Source organism: Oncorhynchus kisutch, linkage group LG13 (genome assembly GCF_002021735.2).
Source record: "Oncorhynchus kisutch isolate 150728-3 linkage group LG13, Okis_V2, whole genome shotgun sequence".
Lineage (NCBI taxonomy): Eukaryota > Metazoa > Chordata > Actinopteri > Salmoniformes > Salmonidae > Oncorhynchus > Oncorhynchus kisutch.
Genome location: NC_034186.2, coordinates 13,102,859 through 13,117,858, shown reverse-complemented (window position 1 = coordinate 13,117,858; position 15,000 = coordinate 13,102,859). Strand labels below are relative to the sequence as shown.

The following is a 15,000-nucleotide window of genomic DNA, read 5'->3' as shown; positions in this document are numbered from 1 at the left end:
GACACACAGGGGGATATGCCCAGTGTAATTACAGACACACAAGGGGATATGCCCAGTGTAATTACAGACACGCAGGGTGATATGCCCAGTGTAATTACAGACACGCAGGGTGATATGCCCAGTGTAATTACAGACACACAGGGGGATATGCCCAGTTTAATTACAGACACACAGGGGGATATGCCCAGTGTAATTACAGACACACAAGGGGATATGCCCAGTGTAATTACAGACACGCAGGGTGATATGCCCAGTGTAATTACAGACATGCAGGGTGATATGCCCAGTGTAATTACAGACACACAGGGGGATATGCCCAGTTTAATTACAGACACACAGGGGGATATGCCCAGTGTAATTACAGACACACAGGGGGATATGCCCAGTGTAATTACAGACACACAGGGGGATATGCCCAGTGTAATTACAGACACACAAGGGGATATTCCCAGTGTAATTACAGACACACAGGGGGATGGTGGAGAGGTGGTTGGGAGGAGTCGGGGGGCTCCGGATTCCGTGGAGCTGCCCGATGAGGATGGAGGAAGAGATTGATTCGCTGTCAGATATTCCCATCAGTGTAGATGTAGCATCGCAGGATGAGTCCCAGTTAGGTTCACTGGAACTGTACAACAGATTACATACTAAATAGGAACTGGGTGGAAGCTCATCCACAGTCGGTGGTGGTCTTAACCAATATGTTGAAATAGCATGGACTAGTAGATGTGGGGAGGGACAGAAAACAGCGAGGGAGGAGCTATACATTGGTGAAGGTAGTGGAGGGGAGGATTAGTGCAGCAAGACTAGGATATATAGGCCTCCCGGGTGGCGCTGTTCCACCAGAGACTCTGGGTTCACGCCCAGGCTCTGTCGTAACCGGCCGCGACCGGGAGGTCCGTGGGGCGACGCACAATTGGCATAGCGTTGTCCGGGTTAGGGAGGGTTTGGCAGGTAGGGATATCCTTGTCTCATCGCGCACCAGCGACTCCTGTGGCGGGCCTACCACGCTGCACCTTGGTCTCCTTCTTCAACCCACTAGAGTCATTACAGGGACCTTATATAGACAGGTGTGTGCCTTTCCAAATCATGCCCAATCAGTTGAATTTACCACAGGTGGACTCAAATCAAATTGTAGAAACATCTCAAGGATGATCAATGGAAACAGGATGCACCTGAGCTCAATTTCAAGTCTCATAACAAAGGGTCTGAAATCTTATAAATCTCATAAATAAGGTATTTCTGTTATATTATTTTTATTTGTTCAAATGTATAAAAACCTGTTTTCTGTTTTCACTTCATTACGTGTCTAGATTGAGAAGGAAAATGTTTTTTTTAGTCCATTTTAGAATAAGACTGTAATGTAACAAAATGTGGAAAGAATCAAGGGGTTTGAATACCTTTCTGAATGCACTGTACATATTTTCCTTTATCACGCCAGTATCCCTGCATGTTGTAAATATGGTATTGGAACTGACCCTATAAATAGGTTTTAACTTTCTCGTCTTCTTCTTATTTCTATTTCTCATGTTTTTATTCGACCTTGTAAAAATGTTGTGCGACGCTGATGTTACTCCAATGTTTGCTTTGGAGCTTATACAAGAAGGACATTTCACTGTGCTTGAAGTGTTTGGCCTGGGTAACGGATTTAGATCATGGGTCAAGTTATTGTCCTGAACCGACCAGTCCCAGTTAGAAGAGGGATTTGGCAGAGGTGTCCACTCTCTGATCGTCTCTACTGTTTACACATACAACCTGTGTAGGCTGAGCGATGTGGCTGCAGGGGTTGTCAGTTCTAGGGGCAGTAGGTGGAGAGTCGGTTTTATTGTCAGCTTACTGTATGCTGATGATGTAACAGTGTTTGTTAAAGGGGAGGGAGATGTAGAAGAGGTTAGCAGGGCTTTAGTGTTGTTTGAGGGGGTGGTATCAGCTAAGGTGAACTGGAAGAAGAGTGAGGATCAGATTATGGGGAGATGGGTCAGAGCAGGATCTGCTAGTCTTCCTTCCTGGGGGACTAGAGTGGAACAGAGCAGGATCTGCTAGTCTTCCTGGGGGACTACATTGGAACAGAGTAGGGATGAATTTCTTAGGGCTGTTCTTGGGGATCTCAGAATTTCAGGACATAAACTGATAGGGGTTTGGTGGACAAGGTTGGGGCTAAGTTGTCTAAATAGCGGTGGTTGTTGCTGACTGATGTCTTTCATGGAAAGGGTATTGGTCGTTAACAACTTGGCTGCTTCAATGCTCTGGCACAGGCTGATGGTGTTGGACTCCCCACAGAGTCTCATCAAGCAACTGTAGAGGTTACTGGTGGATGTATTTGTTCTGACCAACACTGGATACGCGTGGAGGATTATTCACAGGGCGCTACGAACAGATAGATGTCGCACTTTTATATATCAGCAGGGAGTGGGTGTCTGTTCTTTGGGGGGGAGAAGACAGTGCAACATCTGTTTCCGTCTTGTTCCAGGGTTGTTTTCTGTCCTGGGTGGTGTACAGTCCTAGAGATGGGGCTGACTATGGACCTATACATTGGAAGGCCTAGGTATAACGTAGCCAACAGGCAAAGAGACTGCCTAGTAAATTACCTGTTGGGGCAGGAACAAATGGCAAAGTGGAAGACCAGAAAACATGAGATGCAGGAAGTGGGGAGTACGGACCCCAGAGCTGTGCTTTTGGGGCAGGTGCGGGCTCGGCTGACACTGGAGGGAGTGGGGTGTACGGACCCCAGAGCTGTGCTGTTGGGGCAGGTGCGGGCTCGGCTGACACTGGAGGGAGTGGGGTGTACGGACCCCAGAGCTGTGCTGTTGGGGCAGGTGCGGGCTCGGCTGACACTGGAGGGAGTGGGGTGTACGGACCCCAGAGCTGTGCTGTTGGGGCAGGTGCGGGCTCGGCTGACACTGGAGGGAGTGGGGTGTACGGACCCCAGAGCTGTGCTGTTGGGGCAGGTGCCAGTAAAGGTATTTTTTAAATAAATCAATCAATCTCTTTCTCTTTCTCTTTCTCTCTCTCTCTCTCTCTCTCTCTCTCTCTCTCTCTCTCTCTCTCTCTCTCTCTCTCTCTCTCTCTTTCTCTCTCTCTCTATCTCTTTCTCTCTCTCTCCCTATCTCTATCTCTCTCTCTTTCTCTCTCTCTCTCTCTCTCTCTCTCTCTCTCTTTCTCTCTCTCTCTCTCTCTCTCTCTCTCTCTCTCTCTCTCTCTCTCTTTCTCTCTCTTTCTCTCTCTCTCTCTCTCTTTCTCTCTCTCTCTCTTTCTCTCTCTTTCTCTCTCTCTCTCTCTCTCTCTCTCTCTCTCTCTCTCTCTCTTTCTCTCTCTCTCTCTCTCTCTCTCTCTCTCTCTCTCTCTCTCTCTCCCCCCCTCCCTCCCTCAGGTCTGAAATCCATCATGAAGAAGAACGGTGCTGCTGACAAGCAGGGGAACAGAGGAGGAGCCAAGAAGAACCTCAAGTTTGTGGGTGTCAACGGAGGGTAACAATGCTTCTCTTAACTCCTCTATATTTGGATCTCTCTGTGTGTCCTCATACAGCAAACTACTACACTGTGTATGTTAATTATCTACTTGATTTAATCAGACCCATATTGCTTGTACAATACAGTGCTATACTATAGTATCTAATTAGACATTTACTCAGCACATTGTTTTCATTGTACGAATATGCTGTTAATGATATTGCAGAGGATTTTCCCAAGGTTTCTGTTGATACATATCCCATTGGGGACGATGCCCCAATATTGATGCCAGAGCTGAGGATGATGTTAAAGAGTTTAAGTATAGCCATTTGGAATCTGTATATTTTATCATTTCATTTAGGATACCATCAACACCACAGGCCTTTTTGGGTTGGAGGGTTTGTATTTTATCCTGTAATTCGTTCAATGTAATTGGAGAATCCAGTGGGTTCTGGTCGTCTTTAATAGCTGATTCTAAGATTTGTAATTTGTCATGTATGTGTTTTTGCTGTTTGTTCTTTGTTTTTTATTATAGTGGTTTATCCAGTGGTTTATCCAGTGGTTTATCCAGTGGTTTATCCAGTGGTTTATCCATAAGTGGTTTATCCAGTGGTTTATCCAGTGGTTTATCCATAAGTGGTTTATCCAGTGGTTTATCCAGTGGTTTATCCATAAGTGGTTTATCCAGTGGTTTATCCAGTGGTTTATCCAGTGGTTTATCCAGTGGTTTATCCAGTGGTTTATCCATAAGTGGTTTATCCAGTGGTTTATCCAGTGGTTTATCCAGTGGTTTATCCATAAGTGTTTTATCCATAAATCTCTGTTTTGGATAGATAACTCTTCGTGTTGTTGTTTGCCATTTGAGTCAATGAGGAGCACAATCTCTGGCTTTAGTATGTCCTCGTGGATGTGTGGGGGTTGTCAGGAGGGCTATCGGGGGAGCTGACAGGGGGACTGTTAGGAGGGGGTAGGGTCTGTTGGGTTGGTGGGTTCTGTGTTGTCTGTCCCATTGTGGTGTTGAGGTTGTGTTCCGGGTCTGAGGTGGGCTGTTCTGCTGGCGTCTCTGGGAGAGAGTTCTGCTCTCTGTCACTTCTCAGCTTTCTCACCTCCTCCTTCAGTGCCAGGTGTGCCTCTTTAAGTTCTCCCTCCTCCTTCACTGCTGTTAGCTGTGACATGTGTTCCCCTCTCTTCTCCTTCACTGCTGTTAGCTGATCCATGTGTTCCTCTCCCTCCTCCTTCACTGCTGTTAGCTGATTCATGTGTTCCTCTCCCTCCTCCTTCACTGCTGTTAGTTGTGATGTGTTCCTCTCCCTCCTCCTTCACTGCTGTTAGCTGTGATGTGTTCCTCTCCCTCCTCCTTCACTGCTGTTAGCTGTGACATGTGTTCCTCTCCCTCCTCCTTCACTGCTGTTAGCTCTGCCATGTGTTCCTCTCTCTCCTCCTTCACTGCTGTTAGCTGTGACATGTGTTCCTCTCCCTCCTCCTTCACTGCTGCTACTTGTGACATGTGTTCCTCTCCCTCCTCCTCCACTGCTGTTAGCTCTGCCATGTGTCCCTCTCCCTCCTCCTTCACTGCTGTTAGCTGTGATGTGTTCCTCTCCCTCCTCCTTCACTGCTGTTAGTTGTGACATGTGTTCCTCTCCCTCCTCCTTCACTGCTGTTAGGTGTGATGTGGTCCTCTCCCTCCTCCTCCACTGCTGTTAATTGTGACGTGTTCCTCTCCCTCCTCCTTCACTGCTGTTAGCTCTGCCATGTGTTCCTCTTTCTCCTCCTTCACTGCTGTTAGCTGTGACATGTGTTCCTCTCCCTCCTCCTTCACTGCTGGTAGCTGTTCCATGTGTCCCTCTCCCTCCTCCTTCACTGCTTTTAGGTGTGATGTGTTCCTCTCCCTCCTCCTTCACTGCTGTTAGCTGTGATGTGTTCCTCTCCCTCCTCCTTCACTGCTGTTAGCTGTTCCATGTGTTCCTCTCTCTCCTCCTTCACTGCTGTTAGTTGTGATGTGTTCCTCTCCCTCCTCCTCCACTGCTGTTACCTGTGATGTGTTCCTCTCCCTCCTCCTTCACTGCTGTTAGCTGTTCCATGTGGTCCTCTCCCTCCTCCTTCACTGCTGTTAGTTGTGATGTGTTCCTCTCCCTCCTCCTTCACTGCTGTTACCTGTGATGTGTTCCTCTCCCTCCTCCTTCACTGCTGTTAGCTGTTCCATGTGGTCCTCTCCCTCCTCATTCACTGCTGTTAGTTGTGATGTGTTCCTCTCCCACCTCCTTCACTGCTGTTAGCTGTGATGTGTTCCTCTCCCTCCTCCTTCACTTCTGTTAGCTGTGATGTGGTCCTCTCCCTCCTCCTTCACTGCTGTTAGCTGTGATGTGTTCCTCTCCCTCCTCCTTCACTGCTGTTAGCTGTGATGTGTTCCTCTCTCTCCTCCTTCACTGCTGTTAGCTGTGATGTGTTCCTCTCCCTCCTCCTCCACTGCTGTTAGCTGTGATGTGTTCCTCTCCCTCCTCCTTCACTGCTGTTAGCTGTGATGTGTTCCTCTCCCTCCTCCTCCACTGCTGTTACCTGTTCCATGTGTTCCTCTCTCTCCTCTTTAAGTTCTCTCACCTCAGTCCGTAGAGCAGCCAGCTCTCTCAGACAGCTGTCCATCTCCACCTTCTGCCCTCTGGGTCTTGTTGGGGGGGTGTTGCTGTTATGCTCTGTTTGTGGGTCCGTTCTGTCTGGAGTGTGTGGACTAGCTATCTGATCTCCACCATCTCTCTCTTCAGCTTGGTGAATTTCTCTCTCTCAACAATGGAGGAGCAGAGCAGTTGTGGACCTGGGTCTGGTCAGTGCTGGGGGGCTGACTCTCCTCTTGGGGCTGCTCGTATGCAGGACAGTTTGAGGATGAGGTGTGATCAGACTCACTCAGGATGGGGGAGCAGGCTTTTCCTGCTCTGCTCTCTCTCTCTCTCTCTCTCTCTCTGCTCTCTCTCTATCTCTCTCTCTCTCTCTCTCTCTCTCTCTCTCTTTGATCCCGTAAAACTGCATGAGTTTGCCCTGCACCATTACTGTTCCAGACTTGTACATGTTGACAGAGGTTGTTGCATTTTCGCCAATGTCTAGTATTCTGAGTTTCCACCCTGGGCCAATACCTTCTCTCTTGACATAGGGGTAGTGTGCTCTTATAGCACTGTGCCATGCCAGGGGATGGTCTGTGTTAATATAGCACTGTGCCATGCCAGGGGATGGTCTGTGTTAATATAGCACTGTGCCATGCCAGGGGATGGTCTGTGTTAATATAGCACTGTGCCATGCCAGGGGATGGTCTGTGTTAATATAGCACTGTGCCATGCCAGGGGATGGTCTGTGTTAATATAGCACCATGCCAGGAGATGGTCTGTGTTAATATAGCACTGTGCCATGCCAGGGGATGGTCTGGTTAATATAGCACTGTGTCATGCCAGGGGATGGTCTGTGTTAATATAGCACCATGCCAGGGGATGGTCTGTGTTAATATAGCACTGTGCCATGCCAGGGGATGGTCTGTGTTAATATATCACTGTGCCAGGGGATGGTCTGTGTTAATATAGCACCATGCCAGGGGATGGTCTGTGTTAATATAGCACCATGCCAGGAGATGGTCTGTGTTAATATAGCACCATGCCAGGGGATGGTCTGTGTTAATATAGCACTGTGCCATGCCAGGGAATGGTCTGTGTTAATATAGCACCATGCCAGGGGATGGTCTGTGTTAATATAGCACCATGCCAGGGGATGGTCTGTGTTAATATAACACTGTGCTATGCCAGGAGATGATCTGGTTAATATAGCACCATTCCAGGGGATGGTCTGTGTTAATATAGTATTGTGCCAGGGGATGGTGTGTGTTAATATAGTACTGTGCCAGGGGATGGTCTGTGTTAATATAGTACTGTGCCAGGGGATGGTCTGTGTTAATATAGTACTGTACCAGGGGATGGTCTGTGTTAATATAGTACTGTACCAGGGGATGGTCTGTGTTAATATAGTATTGTGCCAGGGGAGGGTCTGTGTTAATATAGCACCATGCCAGGGGATGGTCTGTGTTAATATAGTACTGTACCAGGGGATGGTCTGTGTTAATATAGTACTGTACCAGGGGATGGTCTGTGTTAATATAGTACTGTACCAGGGGATGGTCTGTGTTAATATAGTATTGTGCCAGGGGATGGTCTGTGTTAATATAGTACTGTGCCAGGGGGTGGTCTGTGTTAATATAGTATTGTACCAGGTGATAGTCTGTGCTAATATAGTATTGTGCCAGGGGATGGTCTGTGTTAATATAGTACTGTACCAGGGGATGGTCTGTGTTAATATAGTATTGTGCCAGGGATTGTCTGTGTTAATATAGTACTGTGCCAGGGGATGGTCTGTGTTAATATAGTATTGTGCCAGGGGATGGTCTGTGTTAATATAGTACTGTGCCAGGGGATGGTCTGTGTTAATATAGTACTGTGCCAGGGGATGGTCTGTGTTAATATAGTACTGTACCAGGGGATGGTCTGTGTTAATATAGTACTGTGCCAGGGGATGGTCTGTGTTAATATAGTACTGTACCAGGGGATGGTCTGTGTTAATATAGTACTGTGCCAGGGGATGGTCTGTGTTAATATAGTACTGTACCAGGGGATGGTCTGTGTTAATATAGTACTGTACCATGGGATGGTCTGTGTTCATATAGTACTGTACCAGGGGATCGTCTGTGTTAATATAGTATTGTGCCAGGGGATGGTCTGTGTTAATATAGTATTGTGCCAGGGGATGGTCTGTGTTAATATAGTACTGTACCAGGGAATGGTCTGTGTTAATATAGTATTGTACCAGGGGATGGTCTGTGTTAATATAGTACTGTACCAGGGGATGGTCTGTGTTAATATAGTACTGTACCAGGTGATGGTCTGTGTTAATATAGTATTGTGCCAGGGGATGGTCTGTGTTAATATAGTACTGTGCCAGGGGATGGTCTGTGTTAATATAGTACTGTGCCAGGGGATGATCTGTGTTAATATAGTACTGTACCAGGGGATGGTCTGTGTTAATATAGTACTGTACCAGGGGATGGTCTGTGTTAATATAGTATTGTGCCAGGGGATGGTCTGTGTTAATATAGTATTGTGCCAGGGGATGGTCTGTGTTAATATAGTACTGTGCCAGGGGATGGTCTGTGTTAATATAGTACTGTACCAGGGGATGGTCTGTGTTAATATAGTATTGTGCCAGGGGATGGTCTGTGTTAATATAGTACTGTACCAGGGGATGGTCTGTGTTAATATAGTATTGTGCCAGGGGATGGTCTGTGTTAATATAGTACTGTGCCAGGGGATGGTCTGTGTTAATATAGTATTGTGCCAGGGGATGGTCTGTGTTAATATAGTACTGTGCCAGGGGATGGTCTGTGTTAATATAGTATTGTGCCAGGGGATGGTCTGTGTTAATATAGTACTGTGCCAGGGGATGGTCTGTGTTAATATAGTATTGTACCAGGGGATGGTCTGTGTTAATATAGTATTGTACCAGGGGATGGTCTGTGTTAATATAACACTGTGCCAGGGGATGGTCTGTGTTAATATAGTATTGTACCAGGGGATGGTCTGTGTTAATATAGTATTGTACCAGGGGATGGTCTGTGTTAATATAACACTGTGCCAGGGGATGGTCTGTGTTAATATAACACTGTGCCAGGGGATGGTCTGTGTTAATATAGTACTGTACCAGGGGATGGTCTGTGTTAATATAGTACTGTACCAGGGGATGGTCTGTGTTAATATAGTACTGTACCAGGGGATGGTCTGTGTTAATATAGTATTGTACCAGGGGATGGTCTGTGTTAATATAGTATTGTACCAGGGGATGGTCTGTGTTAATATAACACTGTGCCAGGGGATGGTCTGTGTTAATATAGTACTGTACCAGGGGATGGTCTGTGTTAATATAGTACTGTACCAGGGGATGGTCTGTGTTAATATAGTACTGTACCAGGGGATGGTCTGTGTTAATATAGTATTGTACCAGGGGATGGTCTGTGTTAATATAGTATTGTACCAGGGGATGGTATGTGTTAATATAACACTGTGCCAGGGGATGGTCTGTGTTAATATAGTACTGTACCAGGGGATGGTCTGTGTTAATATAGTACTGTACCAGGGGATGGTCTGTGTTAATATAACACTGTGCCAGGGGATGGTCTGTGTTAATATAGTACTGTACCAGGGGATGGTCTGTGTTAATATAGTACTGTACCAGGGGATGGTCTGTGTTAATATAGTACTGTACCAGGGGATAGTCTGTGTTAATATAGTACTGTACCAGGGGATGGTCTGTGTTAATATAGTATTGTACCAGGGGATGGTCTGTGTTAATATAGTATTGTACCAGGGGATGGTCTGTGTTAATATAACACTGTGCCAGGGGATGGTCTGTGTTAATATAGTACTGTACCAGGGGATGGTCTGTGTTAATATAGTACTGTACCAGGGGATGGTCTGTGTTAATATAACACTGTGCCAGGGGATGGTCTGTGTTAATATAGTACTGTACCAGGGGATGGTCTGTGTTAATATAGTACTGTACCAGGGGATGGTCTGTGTTAATATAACACTGTGCCAGGGGATGGTCTGTGTTAATATAGTACTGTACCAGGGGATGGTCTGTGTTAATATAGTACTGTACCAGGGGATGGTCTGTGTTAATATAGTACTGTACCAGGGGATGGTCTGTGTTAATATAACACTGTGCCAGGGGATGGTCTGTGTTAATATAGTACTGTACCAGGGGATGGTCTGTGTTAATATAGTACTGTACCAGGGGATGGTCTGTGTTAATATAACACTGTGCCAGGGGATGGTCTGTGTTAATATAGTACTGTACCAGGGGATGGTCTGTGTTAATATAGTACTGTACCAGGGGATGGTCTGTGTTAATATAGTACTGTACCAGGGGATGGTCTGTGTTAATATAGTATTGTACCAGGGGATGGTCTGTGTTAATATAGTACTGTACCAGGTGATGGTCTGTGTTAATATAGTACTGTACCAGGGGATGGTCTGTGTTAATATAGTACTGTACCAGGGGATGGTCTGTGTTAATATAGTACTGTACCAGGGGATGGTCTGTGTTAATATAGTACTGTACCAGGTGATGGTCTGTGTTAATATAACACTGTGCCAGGGGATGGTCTGTGTTAATATAGTACTGTACCAGGGGATGGTCTGTGTTAATATAACACTGTGCCAGGGGATGGTCTGTGTTAATATAGTACTGTACCAGGGGATGATCTGTGTTAATATAGTACTGTACCAGGGGATGGTCTGTGTTAATATAACACTGTGCCAGGGGATGGTCTGTGTTAATATAGTACTGTACCAGGGGATGGTCTGTGTTAATATAGTACTGTACCAGGGGATGGTCTGTGTTAATATAGTACTGTACCAGGGGATGGTCTGTGTTAATATCGTACTGTACCAGGGGATGGTCTGTGTTAATATAGTACTGTACCAGGTGATGGTCTGTGTTAATATAGTACTGTACCAGGGGATGGTCTGTGTTAAAATAGTACTGTACCAGGGGATGGTCTGTGTTAATATAGTACTGTACCAGGGGATGGTCTGTGTTAATATAGTACTGTACCAGGTGATGGTCTGTGTTAATATAACACTGTGCCAGGGGATGGTCTGTGTTAATATAGTACTGTACCAGGGGATGGTCTGTGTTAATATAGTACTGTACCAGGGGATGGTCTGTGTTAATATAGTACTGTACCAGGGGATGGTCTGTGTTAATATAGTACTGTACCAGGTGATGGTCTGTGTTAATATAGTACTGTACCAGGGGATGGTCTGTGTTAATATAACACTGTACCAGGAGATGGTCTGTGTTAATATAACACTGTACCAGGGGATGGTCTGTGTTAATATAACACTGTACCAGGGGATGGTCTGTGTTAATATAACACTGTACCAGGGGATGGTCTGTGTTAATATAACACTGTACCAGGAGATGGTCTGTGTGGAAAAGGAAGTTGCTTACGTTCCCCTCTTTGTAGCAGTCAGTAAATAGTGTTTCTGGATTGTCCTTGAGGAGCTTATTTTTGTACTTATTCCATGCAGTGTTATTTTCAATTTCCAAGGGGTACTGTACTGTGATATCTGCATGGGCGAAGCCAGGAGTAGGAGGCTTCAAAAGCCTCTGCATTTGGGTGGGGAGGGAGGGGGCTGTGAAACTGTCCTGCCCTCTATTGTAAAGCCCTCTGCATTTGGGTAGGGAGGGAGGGGGCTGTGAAACTGTCCTGCCCTCTATTGTAAAGCCCTCTGCATTTGGGTGGGGAGGGAGGGGGCTGTGAAACTGTCCTGCCCTCTATTGTAAAGCCCTCTGCATTTGGGTGGGAAGGGAGGGGGCTGTGAAACTCTCCTGCAATGGTTAGGCTCAGGAGTTTTCACACATCTCACTTCACACTTCAGTGCTAATTGAAGTTGCAGTCAGGTCTGTTCTGTCCTTAGAATTAAAGTAGCTTTATATAACAACATTACCTATATATTATTGTATTTTACTTCATGGCTTCAGAAGTAACTTCAGACTGAACATTACTCACTCAGTTTTGGTCTGGATGGTATTTCCAGGTTTGGTTTGAATGTCTTGATGTAAAGGGTGGTATTCTGTATTCTGTAAGCCCTAGCTTTTTTACATTTGTTCTATTTGAACCCTTTTTCTCCCCAATTTCCTGATATCCAGTTTCAATCCAATTACAATCTTGTCTCATCGCTGCAACTCCCCAACGGGCTCGGGAGAGGCGATGGTCGAGTCATGCGTCCTCCAAAACATGACCGGCCAAACCGCGCTTCTTAACACCTGCCTGCTTAACCTGGAAGCCAGCTGCACCAATGTGTTGGAGGAAACACTGTTCAACTGACAACCGGAGTCAGCCTGCAGGCGCCCGGCCCACCACAAGGAGTCACTAGAGCGCGATGAGCCAAGTAAAGCCCCCCCCCCGGTCAGACCCTCCCCTAACCCGAACAACGCTGGGCCAATTGTGCTCCGCTCTATGGCACTCCAGGTCATGGCCGGTTGTGACACAGCCTTGGATCAAACGTTGGTCTGTAGTGACACCTCAAGCACTGCGATGCAGTGCCTTAGACCGCTGTGATACAGCCTGGAATGGAACCTGGGTCTGTAGTGACTCCTCTAGCTCTGTGATGCAGTGTCTTAGACCGCTGCGCCACTCGGGAGGCCTACATTTATCTAACTCTAATTCCATTGTTTTCCAGAAGAGCCAATGAGCTCTCTCTCTCGCTCTCTCCATGGTCTGCCTGTCTGTCTCTCTCGCTCTCTCCATGGTCTGTCTCTCTGTCTCTCTCTCCGTGTCTGTCTGTCTGTCTGTCTGTCTCTCTCTCTCTCTCTCTCTCTCTATCTCTCTGTCTGTCGCTCTCTATATGTCTCTCTCGCTCTATCTTTCTCTCCATCTTTCACCCTGTCTCTCCCATAGACACCCTGCCCTCACTGTGATTCTCCCTTCCCGTTTATGTGTGTGTGTTGTGTGTGTATGCGTGTGTGTGCGTGCGTTTAACTTTGTGTGCGAGTGTATGACTGATGCCCTATGATTAGGCTGTGCTTTGCCTGTCTGATGTTGATGAGATGTGAGTTAGATGACAGAGGTGATACTGGAAAAAAAAAGCCTCTCTCCTGGCTATGATTAGAACAGGCTGGTGTAGTATTCATACTACAGCACGGTTGTAGCTAGCATACCCTAGCTGCTGTCTGGCCCTCCTACCAGCACACACATCATTACAATAGCCTAGCTAACACACTGCTGCCCCCCCTCATCAGAACTAGAACAGACTCAGTCGGGCTGGCTCTACTTTTACCTCAGAGGAGAACTCAGCTTAGTATAAAACATTTAGTTTTCTTTAATTTACCTGATGAGGTTCATTCAGACCACAGCTACACGGGAGACATCAAGACATAACAAACAAGCATAAGCAATATTCATGATTAAAATTAACATTTCCAGGTAATCTACAGTTGAAGTCTGAAGTTTACATACACTTAGGTTGGAGTCATTTAAACTCGTTTTTCAACCACTCCACAAATTTCTTGTTAACAAACTATAGTTTTGACAAGTCGGTTAGGACATCTACTTTGTGCGGGACACAAGTAAATTTTACAACGATTGTTTACAGACAGATTATTTCACTTACACTTCACTGTATCACAATTCCAGTGGGTCAGAAGTTTACATACACTACGTTGACTGTGCCTTTAAACAGCTTGGAAAATTACAGAAAGTGATGTGACGGCTTTAGAGGCTAATTGACATAATTTGAGTCAATTGGAGGTGTACCTGTGGATGTATTTCAAGGCCTTTTTTATTTTACCAGGCAAGTCAGTTAAGATCAAATTCTTATTTTCAATGACAGCCTAGGAACAGTGGGTTAACTGCCTGTTCAGGGGCAGAATGACAGATTTGTACCTTGTCAGCTCGGGGATTCAAACTTGCAACCTTTCGGTTACTAGTCCAACGCTCTAACCACTAGGCTACCCTGCCGCCCCTGAACTCAATCCTATAGAAAATGTGTGGGCAGAACTGAAAAAGCGTGTGCGAGCAAGGAGGCCTACAAACCTGACTCAGTTACATCAGCTCTGTCATGTGGAATGGGCCAAAATTCACCCAACTTATTGTGGGAAGCATGTGGAAGGCTACCTGAAATGTTTGACCCAAGTTAAACAATTTAAAGGCAATGCTACCAAATACTAATTGAGTGTATGTAAACTTCTGACCCACTGGGAATGTGATGAAAGAAATAAAAGCTGAAATAAATAATTCTCTCTACTATTATTCTGACATTTCACATTCTTAAAATAAAGTGATGATCCTAACTGACCTAAGACAGAGAATTTTTAGTAGGATTAAATGTCAGGAATTGTGAAAACTGAGTTTAAATGTTTTTGGCTAAGGTGTACGCAAACTTCCGACTTCAACTGTATCGATTTCGTCAACTGTTTCTGAATGGAATATTCTCACCTTTTAGATTTCTAAAGGGTTTACTGTGTCGGGTTATGGTTGCCCCTGACCCCTGAGCTAAACCAGGATGTGGGTGCTGTTTATCATGCCTCTGCTCAGATGTTTCCTCCATGCCCTCCTTGTTCCTAATCACAACATATCCTTGAGAAAACACACACACAAACATACACTCAGCCTTGAGAACACAGCACAGACTTCCCTCCTTCAGACTCTGATCACATGAACTCTCCTTACACTGCCTCTATTCGCCCCTCTCCCTTAGGAATTCTGGGAAGTCTGTGGCTCCTGAAAGAACGGTTCACAAACATCCATGAAGGAATAGTATTCTCTGCCTGACCTTAGCCTTTCTGATCAAGGGCCCTATAGAAGTTCCATGAACCATCTATTCATAACATCCTAAAGATGAATGTCCCTCAATATACTTCTCAAGGCCATGTTCTCACTGCTCACAGATTCCAAGATGTTACACCACAATGTTAGGTAAATGGCCAGCCCTGTGAGTAAATAGCCAGAACACATGGGGCTGAA

At 45.9% G+C, this 15,000-nt stretch overlaps 1 protein-coding gene across 2 annotated transcripts in view; it reads left to right on the top strand.

Annotated features, from left to right (window-relative positions):
- The window catches only part of kank4 (KN motif and ankyrin repeat domains 4), a 174,459-nt gene that overhangs the window by 133,448 nt on the left and 26,011 nt on the right, over positions 1-15,000 (top strand). For both annotated transcript variants that reach the window (XM_031785604.1, XM_031785603.1), the window contains one exon: positions 3,368-3,464. In XM_031785604.1, the coding sequence (XP_031641464.1) occupies positions 3,368-3,464 (97 nt within the window). The remainder of the gene's footprint in view (positions 1-3,367; positions 3,465-15,000) is intronic.